Source organism: Bos taurus, chromosome 29 (assembly GCF_002263795.3).
Source record: "Bos taurus isolate L1 Dominette 01449 registration number 42190680 breed Hereford chromosome 29, ARS-UCD2.0, whole genome shotgun sequence".
NCBI classification, from domain to species: Eukaryota; Metazoa; Chordata; class Mammalia; order Artiodactyla; family Bovidae; genus Bos; species Bos taurus.
In genome coordinates, this window is record NC_037356.1 from 43575834 (window position 1) to 43596292 (window position 20459).

General features: G+C 55.4%; 1 protein-coding gene across 5 annotated transcripts in view; it reads left to right on the plus strand.

The window, feature by feature from the left end:
- The first annotated feature begins 6213 nt into the window (after positions 1-6213).
- The window catches only part of FRMD8 (FERM domain containing 8), a 34054-nt gene continuing 19808 nt past the window's right edge, over positions 6214-20459 (plus strand). For 4 of the 5 annotated variants that reach the window (XR_009493312.1, XR_009493311.1, XM_059882920.1 and 1 more), the window contains 9 exon segments: positions 6214-6339; positions 6650-6734; positions 8373-8540; positions 10709-10810; positions 11139-11197; positions 11322-11488; positions 13741-13965; positions 15291-15414; positions 16321-16464. Coding sequence is in view for 3 of the 5 variants with exons in the window: in XM_059882920.1 (XP_059738903.1) it covers positions 6650-6734; positions 8373-8540; positions 10709-10810; positions 11139-11197; positions 11322-11488; positions 13741-13965; positions 15291-15414; positions 16321-16464 (1074 nt within the window). In the remaining 2 variants the exon portion in view is untranslated. 5 annotated transcript variants of the gene reach the window in all.

A 20459-nucleotide genomic window follows, 5' to 3' on the forward strand; every position in this document is an offset into this window, starting at 1 on the left:
AGGAACCAGAGATCAAATTGCCAACATCCGCTGGATCATGGAAAAAGCAAGAGAGTTCCAGAAAAACATCTATTTCTGCTTTATTGACTATGCCAAAGCCTTTGACTGTGTGGATCACAATAAACTGTGGAAAATTCTTCAAGAGATGGGAATACCAGACCACCTGACCTGCCTCTTGATAAATCTGTATGCAGGTCAGGAAGCAACAGTTAGAACTGGACATGGAACAACAGACTGGTTCCAAATAGGAAAAGGAGTATGTCAAGGCTGTATATTGTCACCCTGCTTATTTAACTTATATGCAGAGTACATCATGAGAAACGCTGGACTGGAGGAAACACAAGCTGGAATCAAGATTGCCGGGAGAAATATCAATAACCTCAGATATGCAGATGACACCACCCTTATGGCAGAAAGTGAAGAGGAACTGAAAAGCCTCTTGATGAAAGTAAAAGAGGAGAGTGAAAAAGTTGGCTTAAAGCTCAACATTCAGAAAACGAAGGTCATGGCATCTGGTCCCATCACTTCATGGGAAATAGATGGGGAAACAGTGGAAACAGTGTCAGACTTTATTTTTTGGGCTCCAAAATCACTGCAGATGGTGACTGCAGCCATGAAATTAAAAGACGCTTACTCCTTGGAAGGAAAGTTATGACCAACCTAGATAGCGTATTCAAAAGCAGAGACATTACTTTGCCAACAAAGGTTCGTCTAGTCAAGGCTATGGTTTTTCCTATGGTCATGTATGGATGTGAGAGTTGGACTGTGAAGATGGCTGAGCACCAAAGAATTGATGCTTTTGAACTGTGATGTTGGAGAAGATTCTTGAGAGTCCCTTGGACTGCAAGGAGATCCAACCAGTCCATTCTGAAGGAGATCAGCCCTGGGATTTCTTTGGAAGGAATGATGCTAAAGCTGAAACTCCAGTACTTTGGCCACCTCATGTGAAGAGTTGACTCATTGGAAAAGACTCTGATGCTGGGAGGGATTGGGGGCAGGAGGAGAAGGGGACGATAGAGGATGAGATGGCTGGATGGCATCACTGACTCGATGGACGTGAGTCTGGGTGAACTCCGTGAGTTGGTGATGGACAGGGAGGCCTGGCGTGCTGCGATTCATGGGGTCGCAAAGAGTCGGACACGACTGAGTGACTGATCTGATCTGATCTGAAACTGAGTTCCAGTCTCAGCTGCCCCGGCCAGCAAGGTGATCTGGTCAGGCATGTGCTTTTTGAGGCTCTCTTGTCCCATGTCATCTGGGAGGCTTGGGGGGCCATCAAAGGGCTTTCCAGGTATTGGTGTTGTCTACAAAAATAATCAACAACAATCTGCAATAAGAATTGAAAAGAGTTTTATTTGAGTCAAACTGAAGACTATGCCCCAGAAGACAGCCTCAGATAACCCTGAGGAACAGCTCTGGAGAAGCATGGTTTTCAGCACAGTTTTATGTCTGATCAGAACAAAGATCCGTCTAGTCAAAGCTATGGTTTTTCCAGTAGTCATGTATGGATGTGAGAGTTGGACCATAAAGAAAGCTGAGCGCCGAAGAATTGTGCTTTTGAACTATGGTGTTGGAGAAGACACCTGAGTCCCTTGGACAGCAAGGAAGTCCAACCAGTCAATCCTAGAGGAAATCAACCCTGGATATTCATTGGAAGGACTGATGCTGAAGCTGAAACTCCAATACTTTGGCCACCTGATGTAAACAACCGACTTATTGGAATAGACCCTGATGCTGGGAAAGATTGAAGGCAAGAGGAGAAGGGGAAGACAGAGGATAAGATGGTTGGATGGCATCACTGACTGAATGGACGTGAGTTTGAGCAAACTCTGGGAGATAGTGAGCGACAGAGAAGCCTGTCTTCTGCCCCGCTGGACTGCTCTGCTGCACTTCATGAGGTCGCAAAGAGTCAGACAAGACTTAGTGACTGAACAACAAGGACAAGGACAAAGAACATCAAGCGAATCAGTGATATATTCCTTCAAAGTTTCAGAAAAGCAAATCAGCACAAACACGGCAAGGCAGTATGGCCTTGGTGCCTGGGAAGGGTGTCATCACTGAGGGAGCACCTGTGTTGGTGTCCCAGGAAGAGGGGCAGTTCATCTTTATTTTTAAGATGGACATTCCTTTTTTTTGTTTTTTTTTTTCCGGCTGCCCAGTATGTGGGATCTTAGTTCCCTGATCAGGGATCGAAACCACGTCCCCTGCAGTGGAAGCCCAGAGTCTTAACTGCTAGACTGCCAGGGAAGTCCCTTAACATGGATGTTCTTTACTTCTGGTCAATAATTAAAGCCGATCTACAGTGTATGTTTGATAGGCCACAAACAGGCTGTTTTAGTTAGCATCAAATTCAAGTTAACTCATGTATAAGCCAGAGTGACTCCCCCACACCTCAGTAAGTGAACATTCCTTTTGTCAGTGTCCCCGTTCAGGACCACATCATGCAGGATCATGTTTCTGATTGTCTGTTAATCTCACATGTATTCCTATGAGGTATGCCCGGATGCAGGCAAGGTGCTGACTGCAAGTTTGGCTGCAAGCCCGGAGGAATATGGCATTAGGAGAGCATGGGGGCACTCCAATGGAACACGGGCTTCACATTGACAAACATGAAATATTCTCTCCGATTTCTATTCTCAGGAATGTTGGGCAATTGGGGCCTTGGGGTGGAGGTTGAGGAGAAAGGGGTCTTCTCTCAAGGGCACGGAGACCTCAGGCTCAGGTGTCACTGCTCAGAGAAAGCTGTGATGGCCCCAAAGCAGCCCCAACCCCTGGAATTGCCTGGACACCTCCCTTTCTCTCTACCTCACCACCTTTCCATGAGGAAACGTATTCATAGTACCTCCAAAACAGACCCCTGAATCCAATCTCTTGCCGGCTCCCCCATTGCTTCTGCCCTGGCCCCAGACCACCATCACAGCCACTTGAATACCTCCCCGCAGCTGGCCTCTCTGCCCCCGCCCCATCCCTTCCACTTCCCCTTCCTGCCTGTCCTTCACCAGCAGCCCGATAATGCAACTGAAATTGAAGTAGACCATGTCTCTCCCCTGCTCCACACCCTGCAATGGCCCACACCGCTGCTCCCTCCTCCAGTTGGCTTCCTCTCGATGGGCTCAGACATCGCCTACACAGTGAGCCCGCCCTGACTGGCTCGGTGACCACTGTCGTCTGCCCCCACCTGCCCAGCGTTCCCGGTGCCCCTTCCCTAGCCCAACCTTCTCTTTCACTCATCACCTTCTGACACACCAAGCAATTAACTTGTCTGTCTGGGCAGGTATCTCTGGCTGTTTTGTCCCTCATGTTATCTTAAAGGCTTAGAACTATGCGTGGTACAGAGTAGGCAGTGAATGAGATATGAATGAGCGGACAAGTCAGGGAAGAGCATTAGAGAGCCCTGGGTCTCCAGTTCTCTCTCCCCGTTTCCAAAGGGCCCCAAAGAATGTACAGTTCCCAAACACCCCCTACCTGCCCCTCCAGGTCTCCTCCAGCTCTTAGTTTCCCACCAGCCCAAGGATCAGTCCTGATGGTGCTTCTCCTCTCCCACAGCTGCCAAAGCAGAACGCATCCCCCACCACCACTTACTCGTGGGTGGGAGCAGAACCTCCGACCTCCTCCCCCTGGAACTATCCTGGGCTCTTTGGGCTGCCCCCAAAGACCTTCCCGAGCCCTGGTCCCTCACGATGGCTAAGCTGTAATCCTAGTTTTGCAGCTTGTTCTCTCCTGAGTGATGCTGGGCAGTCCCTCCGTGGGCCTTTACTGTTTGCAAAAGTCAGGGACCAGCCCAGCAGATAGCTGAGTCCCAGGCTTCTTGGCTGTAAAGGCCATCAGGCTGCCTGTCTCTTCAGAATGGGCCCCAGTCTGTCCCCTAAGCCTACCACACGCCCCCAGCTCAAGGGAGACCACTCCCCAGAGCCTTACAGAAGGGCAACCCCACGCCCTGCTAACTCTTCTCCAATTCTCCAGCAAGGTCTACCAGGTTAACCCTCGGCCTGGCAAAGCAGAGCTCAGGTCTTGACATTCTCTAGCTCACAACCTCCAAAATGGCTTCACTGCCTGCCAACACCCCCCTCCGTGCCCCCCCCCCACATACTTCTACTCCTGGTGTTCATGCCATCCCTGACCCCCACTGGGTGCCACCCCACCTTCCCACCTGCTGTGCTGTTTGCTCAGGCCTTCCCTGGTGTCCTAACCATGCTCCTGCAGCTCTCACTACCTGGAATGCTTTTAAGAATCTCTTCCAGCTCCCCTCCTCGCCGGACCTGGGTTCGTCGCTTCACCACCACCACCACACATACTGCCAGACATCAGCTTTGTTATTGAACCTGCTGATCCTGTTTTCTCATGAAATGGAAATCTGATGCTCACCTCTTAATGTCTGAGAAAGATTATAGCACTTAGAAAAGGATCTGGCACGTTTTCTATGCTCCACAAATAGCAGCTACCATTATTCTTATCAGCACTCACAGGGTCGTCCCTGAGGTTGATGTGAGGAAACACACATGAAAGGGCGTAGCACGCAGTAGGTGCTCAGGAATTGAGGACCTTGTTCTTCCTGCTTTTGACATTTTATAGCTCTTATGGCATTTCTGTCACCTTATGGGGCTTTAAGGGCTTCCCAGGTGGCGCAACTTGGGACTTCCCTGGCAGTTCAGTGGTAAAGATTCTGCCTTCCTATGCAGAGGGTATGGATTCAATCCCTAGTTAGGGAACTATATCCAGCATGCCACAGGGTGCAGCCAACATTTTTAAAATAAATAAATAAACACAACATTGTAAATCAACTATACTTCAATTTTAAAAAAATTTTAATGCAAAAACAAAAAAAACATGCATCTTTCTCAGTGTTCTCTCTCCTCTCTCCCTCCACCCACCCCCCCACTCCAGTGAAACCATAACATAACCTTTCCGAGGGCAGGAGCCTTGTTTCACCGAGGTCTCCACGCCCTGCCCCAGCCCAAGCCCGACACCACAGTAAGCACTCAACGTACTGAACTGTGTTTGCACTTTACCCCAGCCAGTTTAGGGAAGACACCGAGCCATTGTGTCCCATCCCAGAGCCGGGAACCTGGAGGCGGGTGCCGCTTCCCACTGTTCACATCTGAACTTCCCTGAGTCCTTAGGTCATGTTGGGAAGGAAGACAAGATATAATGGGCCAATCGTGGGGCAACCTGGGTCCTGGAGGCTAGGCAGAGAGCTGTTTCAAATATTGAGACTTGGACTGTGTTAGGCTGGAGCTGCCTTCCAACACGCTGCTATCAGGGCAGGTGAGCCCTCTACCCTCCACCCCTCACCCCACCTCCTGATCACCCAGCCCATTGCTGTCATTTGGAACAATCTCTGGCTTCTCTGTCTCAGGAAGGCGATCCATGGACCTGTTTTTTCTGAGATCTACACGCCAGGCACACACATGCTGGCCTTGCCAGGACACGTTGGTGACATGACCCTGGGGATAGGTGCTTTCACACCTGCCTCCTCTGGGCCCCAACCCCTCTACCCAGCCTGGGAATGCCGCAAGGTGTCCCAGGATGTGTGTCTAAGATAGTGAAGGCTCATGTGACTGCTCCCTGGATTAACAAGAGTGCCCAGCCTGGATTCCTGACACGTAATCTGAGGATCTTTGGAGGTCATCGAATCCAATGTCTTCGTCTGACAGAAGGGGTAACTGGGGACCCGAGGGGAAAGGACTTGTCTGCAATAGTCAAGACAGGTACCCCAGTTCCTGACCACTGTGGGGAACTGACCACCTCATCCCCACTCCCGGCCTCGAGGCACTGCGGTACAGCAGGTTGCCAGCATCACCTTTACCCAGCACCCAGCACAGTGTGGCTCCGGGACACGTCCCCACGAAGCATCTCCCTTTCAGAAGTGAGGGGACTAGCCCAAAGTCACACGCGTGTGAGCGCCAGAGCTCGCGCCCCCATTCCCTATTTCCTTGAACCTTCGCCACATTCTGCTACAGGCCAACAGACGGGGCCTGTGTGTGGGGATCACGGGCCCCCCAGTTACTCTGGTAGGTGGCGGGGCAGTTTCTTCAGTCGGCCACTAGGAGCCTTAGGCGGGCGGCCGGGATAAACGCGAGCCTGCAAGGGGCGTGCGCGCGCGGGCGGGAGGCAGGGCGCGTGCGCGGCGGCCCCGGGCTCCGATTGGCTCGCGCGGCCCGAAGAGGCGGGGCCGTGCGCGCCGCGCTTCCTCCGCCCCGGCTTCCGCGTCGCAGCCCCGGGAACCCGGGCGCAGGCGGGATCCTGCGTCTCCGCTGGCGGTGAGGTCGGAGCGGCACCTGGGGGCCCGGGTCAGGGCAGGAACCTGGACTGAGGCAGCGGGCGCTGTGTTCCTGCGAGGTGAGAGAGCGGCGACGCCCTGCACGGGCCTCCGCCCCGGACAGGGGTGTTGCAGTGTCGTGCCTGGGCATCTCGGCGAGCCGAGCTTGACCCTTCTCCTGACCACCACGGCCCCGATCTAAAGTTGACTGAGGAACCCGCCCCCCGCAGTCCCTCACCCCGCTAGTCTGCACACCTGTGCCTTCAGCCCTGGTGTTCACCTTCGTAGATAGCTCTGAACCCCTTCCTTGCTCAGTGACAGCTTGAAGGGCTTCCCAGCACCCCCATCCTTGGACCCTCCAGGAACAACGTTTTCTCTTTTCTTATGCAGATGGACGGGCCGGAAGACAGTACCGGGCAGCCCGGCCCAGCTGATCGGTCCCATCGAAGCAGTGTGTCCTCCGTGGGAGCCCGAGGTGGGTCCCTGACCCCAGTCCCCACCCCGCCGTAACTTCCTAGGGTTCCAGCCCTGAGGAAGTGGCCCTGGCTCATCATCTCTGTCATTGAAGAGAATTTTATTTATTAATTAACAAGTAAGGTCTGTTGGGATGTGGAAAAGTGACAAGTCAGTCCGAGGACCTGGGCTCTGTCACACTAGGCTACTTGCAGAGTTGGGTACTCACTTGTAAATCTTCCTCACTTGTAAAACCTTAGGTAGCTGTGAAATTCACATAAAATCTCATGAATGAAAAGTGACATATTCACTTTCTCTGTTATTTACATTTTGTAGGAAGAAAATTGGGCCCTAGAGAGGTTAAGTACAGGACACTGGAGCCTTTACTGCCCTAGACGTCCCTCTGAATTTCAGCCTCCTGGCGTGCTGCAGACCATGGTGTCGCAAAGAGTCGATACGACTGAGCTGAACTGACTGAACTGAACATTATTTTATGATCTCTCAAGAAAGTGACTGTTAGAGCCTAACAGACTGGGGATCCAAAAAGCACCTTCATTTGTGTTAGTAATAAACTATATCTATGTGTTTCGCAGGCTTCACCTCATTTGATTCACAGAAGCTCTGGGTGGGGTAGAGGGTGATGGGTAGTGGGGGATAGGAATTAGCCCTACTTGGTGCCTGAGGCGTGTGCTGAAGCCAGTCAGCCAGCCGGAGGCCAGGCAGGATTGGAGCCCTCAGGGCTTCTTCACAGTGCCTGTGGTTCCAGTGATGGAGATTTGAATCTAGCTGCCCTTCCAAGGGTCTCCTTTGGGCTCCAGGCTCCAAACAGGCATCCATAGGCTGTCACCAGGGAACACTCAGCTTTCAGGGTTGTACCTCAGCTGGCCTGTTTAAGACTTAAGTCCTTCTGAAAGGCCATTGTGTTGAGTCCTGAGGCCTGAAGAATCCTAAGGAGGCTGAGCCCTGAAACTTGCTATACCGCGGGGTGGCCTTGGGATTCCTCTGTCCCCACGTTAGCTTGGGCCAGAGAGAGGTAGTGGCTTGTTTAAGGTAATAGCTTGTCACCAGCTCTCTTCCTCCTTGCTTGATTTACTAACTGCTGTAACCTCAGGATGGGTTCAGTCTCTCTGCCCCAGTCCCACCTGTGGAATGTTCTCTTTCAGGGGAGAAGCACAGCAGAGTCCTTGGGGCTGCAGGGGGAGTGTGTTGCCGGTGAAGCAGCCAGCCCCAGTTTGAAACTTTGGAGGTTTAGGGTGGGACAAGGCTGATTCCTGGGCCAGAGTTGCAGTCTTCCTGGGTGGTTTGAAGGTCTCCAGCAAGTCCTAACAGACTTAAAAAAAAAATTATGCATTTATTTCAGCTGCACTGTGGCTTAGTTGCCATGTGCAGGATCTTTAGTTGCTGCATGTGAACTCTTAGTTGAGGTACGTGGGATCTAGCTCCCTGACCAGGGATTGAACCTGGGGCCTCTGCGTTGACAGCATGGAGCTAACAAGCACTCTTCACAGTGTCCTTCGGGGATGCTGGGGCTCTGCCTCTGGAGTGTAGCCTTGGTCACCCCAAGGGTTACAGGGTCCAACCCTAGCAGGGGAATGGAAGATGCTTAGATGGCACACCTGTGCCAGCTGGCTCAGCTGACCTTGTCCGGCCCTCATTGCAGCAGCCGACGTGCTGGTGTACCTGGCGGATGATTCGATGGTGCCCCTGGCCGTGGAGAACCTGCCCTCACTCAGCGCCCACGAGCTGCATCGGGCCATCCGCGAGGTCCTACAGCTTCCAGACATCGCCCTGGACGCCTTTGCACTCTGGCTTGTCTCCCCTCTGCTGGGTAAGGCTTGGCACTGAGAAGCCCAGGTCGGGGGGCTGGAAGGGCATAGGCAGGGGAGGAGGGGGCAGCTTCTAGAACCTCTGGCCACTCTACATCAGGGAAAGGTGGGACTCACATGTGTCCTGGAGCCACCCATGCCTTCCAGGACCCAGAGCCTTGGAATGATGCCTGGCTTCTCTGCCCCCGTCTCCTTTCTTGATGCTGGTGGCAGAGAAGAGGCCATGCCTGCCCCTTACCTCAGGGCTGCTGGAGCCTGATCATCAGGAGGAGTGGGATGGGGGACAGAGAGGGAGCTGTGCACGTTCACAGAGCACATGGTCCATGCCACAACCTGAGCTGGCATTTTGCAAGTAGAGTTTCACTTTATCCTCATGGCCCAGCCTGGTCATACTGATGAGGAAATTGAGGTTTGGAGCAGCGGGGGCATTGAGTGGTGGGACAGAGATCGGAACAGAAGCCTGGGTGGGCCCCCAACCAGCCTCTTTGAACTGCACCCTGCTCTTTGGAGGCTGGGAGGAAGGTGGGACCTGCCCCAGGACGCAGCCACCCCAAGGGTGAGACTTTAAAGAGCGCGGATGATGAGTGGGAACCCAGCTTCTCTGCAGGGACCCTCCAGCCCTGCCCGGTTTCTGATCACCTTGTCCTGCTTTTTCAGGCTGAGATCCCAAGGTGGGAGTGTAGCAAGAGTGAGGGCAGTGGGGGCTCTCCAGCCCTCAGGCCTGGGGGATGTGTGGCGGGCTTGCAGAGAGCCCCCTGGGGCCTCTGAACAGGGCCACTAGCCTGCTGACTTGGTTGGGAAAGGGGCTAGTGAGAGGATGCTCCAACTGGTGCCAGGGCCAGGCTTGTTCTGGGATTAGATACTCTCCCTTGTAGAGAAACAGGGGCAGAAGGGTGTGCCTGGTCCCTGGGCCCCCAGGAGTTTGTGCCTCTGCCCTGGAGGGAAGATATGCTGGCTTGGTGGGAAGGGGAATGCCTGTCTCCCCACCCCCACCCACCGGTGGGAGCTTCCTGCCCAGCTGTTGCTCTCGCCCACCCTCTTCCTGCTGACCAGTCTCTCTCGGCCGCTCCCCACCCAGCTCAGCCGCCCCACCTTCACCCTCTGGCTATCGGGCAGGACTGCGGGCCCCTCTGCTTGTGTCTCTGGAAATCTGGGGGTGGTGGTTTCATGTGGCCCCTGCCCGGCCTTCAGCTCCTGTCCCTGCAGTCGGCCAGCTGACTTCCTCCCCCACTCCCTCCTCGTCGCATTCCATCTGCCCCCTCACAAGAACATGAATGGGCTGCCTGTGTGGCCAGTGGGTTATGCTGGGCACCACCCCAGCCAGGGGGCCCCAGCACGGGGTCAGCGCCCACTCTGTTCCCAGGCTGGGTTCAGGAAGGCTGAAAGGCCACTTCAGCTTTGACGCGGGCCCTCAGGACTCTTGGCCCCAGTCCGCCCCCAGAGTGGGTGTGGTGGTGACCCACGCCCCAGGGCTGTGAGGCAGGGAGGGGTGCTGCCTGCTGGAGCCACCCTTCAAGCTGGATGTTTGGGAGGGTTTGACCTTCAGAGTGCCATTGTTACTCTGCGTGGAACAGGGCTCCAGGGACAGTCCGTCTCGCTGAGGGGACAACCTCTAGGCAGGAAGGCCCCATCTGGAAGTGTGGGACCAGGGTCCCATACTGATAACGGGAGTCCTCTGAGCTGCGGGGGCTTGGGGTAAGGCCATCTGGAGCCCAGAGCCCCCAGGGGACATGCTTGGGTGGGGGCTGGCAAGGGAGAGGCCCAGGCAGGGCCTGGAGCAGGGAGAACAGCTCCCTGGGCCTCTGAGCGTCACCAGCTTTGGGCTCTGCTTTCCAGGTAGTGCCAGGGGCAGCAGGACCTCCACCCCCAGCACCTTCCGTCTGCCTCAGCCTCTCGGCTATAGCCCACCCTGGGCACTGTAGGGAACAGTCAGGCTGGCTGCCTGGAACCTGACCCCCTCTCACTTGCTGTTTGACTTTGGACAAACAGCTTAAACTCTCTGAGCCTCAGTTTTCCCTGTGGATGAAGTGAGAGTAGGGTTATTCCAGGGCAGTTGCTGTAAAGCACTTGACATGGTTTGGTGAACGTTGGCCCTGAGCGCATCGCTGCTGTGAGCGTGGGCAGTTGCGCTGCTCACGGCTTCACAGCTGCTTTCCCTCTCCTCTCGCAGAGGTGCAGCTGAAGCCCAAGCACCAGCCCTACAAGCTGGGCCGCCAGTGGCAGGAGCTGCTGCTGCGATTCACTGACGCCCCGGACGACGACGTGGCCATGGGTCAGTGCTGCTGCCTGTGTGTCCCTGGCTTGGGGGCCCACCTGGGTCTGGGGTGTGACCTCCCGGCCCATCCAGACCTCCCCTGGCAGGTGGAGCTGCGCTCGCTGAGGGCAGGGCCGGCATCTCCCCCACGGGAGGGGAGCCCAGGATAGGGTGGGCTGAGGGCAACAGTGAGCACCTCGAGATAAGCCACACATCTCTGGACGGCTCTGGGGTTTCCTGAGCGGTGGTGGAGAAGACTCCCCCAAGACTAAGGAGACTGGGTCACTCAGTGGGGAAGGCAGGGTGGCTGTGCAAGGCGGCCGGTGACCCCCTCCTCTCTCCCCAGATGAGCCTTCCCTACAGTTCCGGAGAAACGTGTTTTTCCCCAAACGGCGGGAGCTCCAGGTGAGTCAGGGAGCCCCAGGCAGTACTACCTCCCCAGGGTATCCAGCCTTCCCTTGGCCCTTGGCCCCTGGACACGGGTGTCCCTCTGGACTGAGCCATTCCTCCCTGCCACACCGGCTCGCAGATCCATGACAAGGAGGTCCTGCGGCTGCTCTACGAGGAGGCCAAGGGCAATGTGCTGGCCTCCCGGTACCCCTGCGACGTGGAGGACTGCGAGGCCCTGGGTGCCCTGGTGTGCCGCGTGCAGCTCGGGCCCTACCAGCCTGGCCAGCCCACCGCCTGCGCCCTGAGGTGAGGGCCCATGGAGGGGAGCCCCTGGTCTCGGAATCCTGGTTCCAAGTGGTCTTGCCAGGTCCTGGAGTCAGGAGGCCCTGATGCTGTGTGACCTTGAGTGAGTCACCCCACCTCTCTGGACCTCCTCTTCCTCATCTGCTCTAGGCTGAGGGGCCTGGGCAGTGGGAGACAGGTGAAGTGATACCCGTGAGAGGACCCCTACTTGTGCACAAGGGTGGAGCCCAGCCCCCATCTGAGGTCAGAGGGAGCTGGGCTTGTTCTCTTGGAAGTCATCGCCGGGGACTGACCACATTCTGAGTCCCAGTTGCCACCTATTGTCCTGTTTAGTCCTGAACTCCAGGGAAGAGGCCCCATTTCCTGACACTCCAGCATGCTGGTCCGTGCTTCCCAGCTGTCTTTCAAGAAACTGTGCTCTTTGATTGGCAGGGCCTGGGATTGTGACAATTGAGTCTACCCGGGTAGTAGACCAGGCCTGCCTCTGACCTCTGTAGACAAATCCTGAGGTTTAGCAATAATTGCAATGAGGATGTACTTGAAACACAGCCTGTCCTAGACTCAGGGTTCCCCCCACACCAGCCCTTCGGTGTATGGCTGTGTTACGGGGGGAAGGATGTGCAGAGGTTGGGCCCTGTGCCCGGTGACTAACAGCTGGGGCCTAGCAGGGCCACCCAAGCTCAGCGGAGCCTGAACGCGCCCAGCTGAGCTGGCTTGAGGCTGGCAGCCATAGAAATCCCGGCTCTTGTGATGGCATGTCTGGTCCTGTTGCGGGTGACAGCAGACCCAGCTCAGACTGTTTGGACTTGAGGGACTTTGTCAGGACATGGACGGGCCCAGGGTGACTGAGGGCTTCCCAGGTGGCTCGATGGGTAAAGAATCCACCTGCAGTGCAGGAGATGATGGAGACCCGGGTTTGATCGCTGAGTCAGGAAGATCCCCTGGAGAAGGAAATGGCAACCCACTCCAGTATTCTTGCTTGGAGAGTCCCATGGACAGAGGAGCCTGGCGGGTTACAATCCACGGGGTCACAAAAGGTCGAACACAACTGAGACAGTGGAGGGTGACTGAGGTTCAGGGGCTCTGACTGGGTCCCTCCCACCCACCAGACCCGGTCCTCGCTCTCCTTGGCCAGCCCTTTGTCCTCTGGACCAGCTTGCACTCAGGCAAGCTCTTGCCTCATAGTGGCCAGTGGCCACAGTGGTTGCACGTTGGCAAGAAGAGACCTCATCCCTCACGTGACCAGAGTCCTGAGACTCATGATGACGGCTAGGCCCAGGCCCACCCAAAGGAGACAGCGTGGCCAGGACACTGATTGGCTGAGGTCCAGATCCTCCCTTGGACCCGCCATGAGCCTGCACAGACCCCATGGACTGAGGGTAGGAGGCCAGATTTCCAAACGACAAGGGGGAGTTGTGGCTGGAAGCGGAGATGTGGGTGGCCCTGAGAAGTGGAGCGGCAGCCCCCTGGACGCCCCTCCTCCTGCTACTCTATGGCCAGGCCTCTCCCCGCATTATGTTCCTTTCTGTGTCAGGGCCACAGGGCTGGCCACCCCCTCCGTGGCCTGGAGTCTTGCTCCTCCAAAAGCCTCCTTCCCTCTTCAGTGAAAATGACAACCTCAACTGTGTGTGTTCGGCCCCTGCCATGTGCCAAGCACGTGTCAGCACCCATCTATATGAGTAGGGATCCCTGTCATTGAAACATGGGGAAACGGGCTTGGAGAGGCGCTCATGCCCCGAGCCCCAGCTGCGGTCCACTGGAAGGGGCGGAGCCCAGCCACAGTCGGAGGGCTGCCTGAGGGGGAGACACGGTGCTGTCACGCCAGGATTCGTGAGTCTGTGTGATTGAAAATGCCCTTTCCTTCATGAGCCTGTGCTGGTGGTGATTTTTTTTAACATCTGTGTTCAGCAGAACAGAACATTGCCAGCTCTAGGTCATTTGCACTATCTTTTGATTGTAAAATTGCTGGCTTAGGAATCCAAAGCTTCCTGACTTGATGACACAGACTTGATCCCGAGACCCTCTGGTCACAGTCTGGTTCTGGGGTGGGCCTGGTTTCAGCTCTCATCTTGTCTCCTGGCTTTGCCTTCTGGCCTCTCACCAACCAGGCGCGCTGCAGGGATAGGGGCAGTGGGCTCTCTGGGGGCTTGTGTCCAGGCGCCCCCCATGCTCCCCACACCCCAGGACCGTGTCATCTTCCCAGCCCGCAGGCACGGAGCCGTCCTCAGCCCAGCCCCATCTCCCTTCCTCCACAGGGAGAAGCTGGACTCCTTCCTCCCTGCCCACCTCTGCAAGCGGGGCCACGGGCTTTTCGCTGCTCTCCGGGGCCGTGGGGCCAAGGCCGGGACGGGCGAGCAGGGCCTGCTGAATGCCTACCGCCGGGTGCAGGAGGCGGCCGGCAGTGACGGCGAGCGCGAGGCCTCCCTGAGCCCCCACTACCGCGCCTACCTCCTCAAGTGCCACGAGCTGCCCTTCTACGGGTGAGCAGCTCCCAAGTGCGGCCACAGCCCTGGGCGCTGTGTCCCTCCCCGGCCTGTGAACCCATCTCCAATCCCACTGAGCTCTGTCCTCACTCGAGGTGCGTCTAGATGCCAGCACCTCAGGCTCCGCGGGTCCCGGGCTGGACACTCTTCCTCCCGTTCCCCTGTCACGAGCTCAGACACCGGGCAGGTCCTCTCCTCTCTCCTGCTACAGTCACGTGGCCCGTGGACCTGCCACCTCCCCTTCCGCCAGCTCTTGTTCACATAGGCACTTCTAGCCCTTAGCTCTTGGGTTCCTACTGGGTGCCAGCACCCTTGAGGTGCTAGAGACCCCTCGGTGAGCAAAAGAGACCACCTTCCTGCCCGTGAAGAGGCTGTTCTAGGGGCAAGAGAGACAGCAAACAGTAGAATCAGAGAACAGACCGTGGGCAGGCAGGATGAGCTGTGAGGACAGTGGCCACACTCCAGAGAGTGCCGAGGCTCAGGCCGAGGGCGGTGCTGCTCCCCTCCTGGGGCTTCAGGATTTAACTAAGGCTCTGGCTTTGCCAGAGACCTGGGTTTGATCCCTAGGTTGGGAAGATCCCCTGGAGGAGGGCATGGCAACCCACTCCAGTGTTCTTGCCTGGAGAATATCATGGACAGAGGAGCTTGGCGGGCTACAGTCCATAGGGTCTCAAAGAGTTGAACACGACTGAGCGATTAACACCTTTGCTTTCACTGGCTTAGCCAAGGGTGAGGGCCCAGGGCAGCCGGAGTGCGACAGGCCACGAGGGGGCCGGAGGGAGAGGGTGGCAGCTCAGTGCCTGCGTGTCCCAAGGCCCCTGCCCCTTTCCCTTTGTCAGCGTCGAGTCCTGAAGTGGCTTCCCTGCCTGAGCAGCCTGTCGGGGGACGGTGGGCAGCCTCAGCCCCCAGGCTCTCCCAGCCTCCAGCAGCTTCAGCTCCCATCTCTGAGCTCTCGGGCTCCTGGCCATTCCTGGAACATCACTCACTCTGTCTGACACCTGTGTTCATGCTCTGCCTTCTGCCCATGGTGCCCAGCTCGCTCTGAGCCACCCAGTTCCCCTCCTGTCCTATCTATTCCAGCCCTCCTATCCTGCCCGATCAGCTCAGAGGCCACCACCTCCACAAAGCCTCTCTCTTGCCCACCTCCTCTGTTCCTCCCTCCCTGGGATGGGTTCCACTTAACCTTTAGTCACCCAAACAGCGTAAGCATCTCAGGTGCCTGGGACAGGGCCTGGCCGGTGCACTCACTGGTGGTTGAACCCCGACCCTGGCCTTGTTCTTGGTGCTGGAGGGGACAGACTAACCCCAGCTTCCCGCCCCAGGTGTGCCTTCTTCCACGGCGAGATTGACAAGCCGGCCCAGGGCTTTCTGCACCGGGGCGGGCGCAAGCCAGTGTCTGTGGCCATCAGCCTGGATGGCGTGCATGTCATCGACTGCAGAGAGAAGGTACGTCCTGCTCCTCCAGGGGGCACCTGGAGCGGGAGCCTCAGTGGAGAGGTGGGCAGTGGGGTCCTTACCCAGGCCTTCCTGGTTCCCTGGGGCCTGTGGTTGGCCTCGGGGCAGGGTGGGCAGCCTTTCTGGCTGCTCTCTCTCAGATGTCTCTGGGGCTTCCACTGTCATTCTGGGGGCTTTGCTGAGCCTGCTGTGGGTCAGCTTTCCTGCCCAGCCTGCAGGGCATGGAGGTGACCGGGGGAAGGGGCTGCAGCTGGTGGAGAGCGCTTGGCAGGGCCTGGCTGCTCTGCCTGACCAGGGGCTGCACACTGGTGGTTTTCTGGAAAAACCCCACGATTGGGAGCCCTCCTGGCTGTCGGAGTCTTGCTCTGCCTCCTGCTTTTGGCGCTGGCTGTCTCCGCTGGTTGTCTCAGCCTGTGTAGAAGTGGTGTCAGCAGCCCGCCCTGGGGGCTTCTATGCACCTGAGCGGGAGTCCCTCCCATGCCAGCAGACAAGTTTTGGGGGGACTTCTGGTGGTTCCCAGAGATGGACCCGAGCTCTTCCTGGGCACCTGCTCCCCAACATGCCGGGTCCAGCTGCACCTCCTGCCGAGATGCCACCCAGCTGATCTCTGGGGAAGGAGGGTCTCCCCTGCCCCCCATCCCAGCTCTCAGGGGCTTGTCCCACTGATGAGAAGGGCTGTGGGTTAGGGGGTCTCAGTTCCTGGACCACAGCCCTCCTTGAGGGTCTGATGGAAGCGGGGATTCCTCTCCAGAGAGAAGCTCATACGTGAGTTTCAGCTCAGCCTTGGTGGTAAATATTAGCCTGGCCAGGTGTCCCCTCCTAGTGATGCCCTCGGGGATGGGGCAGGGCAGTGGGCCTCAGCCCAGAGGAGTCCAAGCTCTGTCTCCCGCTGGCCAGCACGTCCTGCTGGGCCTGCGCTTCCAGGAGCTGTCCTGGGACCATACCTCCCCCGAGGAGGAGGAGTCTGTGCTGTGGCTGGAGTTCGACGGCGACAACGAGGGCACACCGGTCAACAAACTCCTCAAGATCTATTCCAAGCAGGTAGGGGTGGGTGCTGCCTGCATCCCGGGGATGGGCGTGGAGAGGGTGGACTTAGGGGCCTCAGGTTATTGGAGGTCTCAGCCTGGCTAGCAAAGAGGTGAGAGGGCTGCTGAGGGCCTGGACACCACGGAGCTGACTGCTGCCGACCAGGAGCCACCCTTGAGGGTTGGGAAGGCCTAGCCAGGTGGTGGGGCAGCTGGGGCAGTGGTTGGTGGGGGGCTGCCCAGCGCTGTGTGACCAGCGTGCCTTTGTTTCACTCTTGTGTGCTCAGCCCCCTGTCTTCCCACCCCAAACTCCACCCCTGCCCCTTCTCCTCCCACCTTGGTCACGGCCGAGGGCCCTTCCAGGACTGTGTGCCTCGGTGCTGCCCTGCCCAAGCACAGAGATACGCTCCAGGGACTCCCCATCGGTGAAAGCACACGGCCCTTCCTGCCGCCACCTTGAGCCTCTCAACCCTCCTGGCCACTCTGCTCCCTCTGCCCCCGCTTATTACTGGCCTAGACTTTTTTTTTTTGTCACACTGGAGCCTGTGGGATTCTAGTTCCCTGACCAGGGATCAGACTTGGGCCCTGAGTGATGAAAGCAGAGTCCCAACCACTGGAACACCAGGGAATTACCCAGGTCTTTTTTTTTTAATCTAAATGTTCTATTTTATTTCTTTAGCACAGTTTTTTTTTTTTCTAAATCTCAAACATCCTTTTCTTTTTAAAAATATGCTCATTCGGCTACATTGGGTTTTAATTGCGGCACACGTGATCTTTGTCACGTCACGCGGGATCTTTCGTCGCAGCACACGAATCCTCTGGTTGTGGCGTGTGGACTCCGGAGCACACAGCCTCAGTGGTTGCAGTGCACGGGCCTAGTTGCTCTGCAGCATGTGGAATCTTAGTTCCTGTCCAGGGATCGAACCTGTGTCCCCTGCATGGCAAGACAGATTCTTAACCACTGGACCACCAGGGAAGTCTCCACTTTATTGAATTACAATATACATACAGAAAAGTGCCCAACTCCTAAGTGTATATGGCTCAACACATTTCCTAAAAGAAACCCGTGAAACAGACTTCCCGGGTGGACAATGGGTGGGAATCTGCCTGCCAGTGTAGGGGACACAGGTTCGGTCCCTGGTCCAGGAAGATTCCACAGGCCGAGGAGCAACCAAAAGCCCTTGTGCCACACTGCTGAGCCCACACTCCGCAACAAGAGAAGCCACCGCGATGAGAAGCCCGTGCCTGGAGAGTAGCTTCCGTTAACCGCAACTAGGGAAAAGTCCAAGCAGCAGCGAAGACCCAGTGCAGCCAAAATTAAATAAATTATATATTTAAAAAAGAAACCCATGTAACACCTTTCAGATTAAGAAGTCCCCTCCTCGATCCCCCTCCCAGCCGTGCCCCCCACCCAGGGACCCCCGCATCCTGACTTGTGTCACCCCAGAGTCTTTGTGCCTGGCTTCGAGCTTTACGGCAGAGGGTCCCCACGGCGCGTTCTGTTCTGCCCAGTCTTGCGCTCAGCCCTGTATCGGGGGCTCCATCCTCGTCCCCACTGTAGGTGCCAGTGCCGTGGTCTCCCACTTGCACTAGGCAGTCCCGCATATGAATTTGCCCCTCTTGACTTTTCCGTCCCGTTGCTGACAGGCCCTTGGGTGTTCACTTCTGACTGTGGCAGAAGATGCTGCCTGTATCCTCTGTGCGCACGCCCAGCTTCAGGCCCAGGAGCCGACTGGTCCCTTCAGCCACTCTGGTGGTTGAGGAGGGATATCTCCTCGTGCTTGTTTTCTTTACTTTCTAGTCAACTTTATGAGATATAATTTACAATAAAATGCACCCGTTTTGAGAGGTGAGTTTTAACATGTTCACATACCCACCGCCACCACAGGCAAACTACAGAGCTGCTTGTTTGCTGTCCACGTATCTTCCTAGAAGTGAAACGTCTCTTCACATCTTTTGCCCATTTTTTATGGGCATTATTTCCATCACCCCCAAATCTCCATGTGATTTTAGTTGGCATTCCCCCCACATACACACACACAAATGAGGTTGAGCACCTTTATATATAATGATGCTCAACCTTTATATATATATAGATGGCTCATATATATCTGCCATGTGGATGTCCTGTTTGTTGAAGTCTGCCAATTTTTCTTTGGAGTTTTTTCTCTCTCTTTTTTTTTTTAACTGTTTTATACATATCTCTTCTGACTTCAGACTCATCTCTTCACTTGCTATCTGATACCTCCTCTTAGCTGTACCTAGAGTTTTGCTTTCTCCAGAATGTCATATAAACACACTTATCTTATTTACCCAGGAGAAAGAGACATATGTCCACACACAGACTTACACTAAGATGTTCATACAGCTTGTGTGTCATAACCAAAGAACTGAAAACCACACGAATGCCTGTCAGCTGGTAGATGAACAAATAGCGACCCAACGCTGCAGCATACACACTCTCTGCAGCCTTTTGAGCCTGGCCACTTTCACTAAGATTCACGCCCCTGAGATGGTCCGCATTTCACAGTGTACCGGTTTTTCCCTTTTGACTGTTGAGTAGTGTTCCACTGGGCGGATACTCTTTACCCACTGAAGGGTATTTCCAGTTTGGGACTTCTGTGAATAAAGCTGCTCTAGACATTTGTGTGCAGGCTGTTGGGTGGCATATGCCTCAGTTCTCTGGTGTGAATACCTAGGAGTGGGGTTACTGGGTTGTATCAGAACAGCCTTACTGGAAGCTACCAAACCGTCTTCCAAAGGGACTGTGCCATCCTGCAGTCCCTCCGGCCGCGTCCGAGTCCAGGGCTCCGCATCCTTGCTCAGCGCTTGGTGGTGTCAGTGTTGTTGGCTGGTTTGCCATTGTAATGACTGCGGTAGTGACGGGTCAGTGTGGCTGTCGCTTGCATTTTCATTGTGACTTATGATGTTGATTATCCTTCTGTGTGTTTATTTGTTATCTGTAGGTCTTTGATGGAATGTCTGTTCAAATCATTTCTCCACTTGGTTAAAATCGGGAAATTTGTAACATAGCCTTATTTATGTGTTTTATTTCTGACCGTGCTGGGTATTCATTGCTTTTTGTGCAGGCTTTCTCTAGTTGCAGCAAGTGGGGGCTACTCCTCATGGCGGGGCTCTGGCTCCTTGTTGTGATGGCCTCTCTCGTTGCAGAGCAACAAGGGCTCCAGGCGCTAGGGGCTGCGGTGGTCGCGGCACAGGCTCGTCGCTGCAGCGCGGGCTTATTTGCTCTGCAGCACGTGGAGTCTTCCTGGACCAGGGATTGAACCCGTGTCCCCTGCATTGGCAGGCAGGTTCTGATCCCTCGTGTCACCAGGGAAGTTCCTGAACTGGCTTATTTGTTTTCTTAGTGAGCTATAGGAGTTCATTATATGTTCTGCATACCAGTCCCTTATCAGATAAGGGTATCAGATAAATATTTTACAAACGTTTTGTCTAATAACTTGACAAAGTCTATAACTTTGTCTACAACTTTTTATTTTCTTAAAAGTGTCTTTTGAAGAGATGTTTTTAAATCTTCCAGTCCATTTATTTTAAATGACATTTTAAAAATTATTTTATTCATTTATTTTTGGCTTTTCTGGTGGCTCAGACAGTAAAGAATTTGCCTGCAATGCAGGAAACCCAGGTTTGATCCCTGGGTCAGGAAGATCCCCTGGTGAAGGGAATGGCAACCCACTACAGTATTCTTGCCTGGAGAATTCCATGGACAGAGGAGGCTGGCAAGCTACAGTCCATGGGGTCGCAGAGTCAAACACACGACTTTGACTTTGTACTGGGTCTTCATTGCTGCACGGGCTTTTCTCTAGTTGTGGCGAGCGGTGGCTACTTCAGAGTTTTGGTATAGAGCTTCTCATTGCGGTAGCTTCCCTTGCTGTGGAGCACGGGCTCTAAGGCGCACGGGCTTCAGTAGTTGGGGCACGTGGGCTCTAGACACAGGCTCAGTAGTTGTGGCACACCAGCTTAGTTGCTCCTTGGCACGTGAGATCTTCC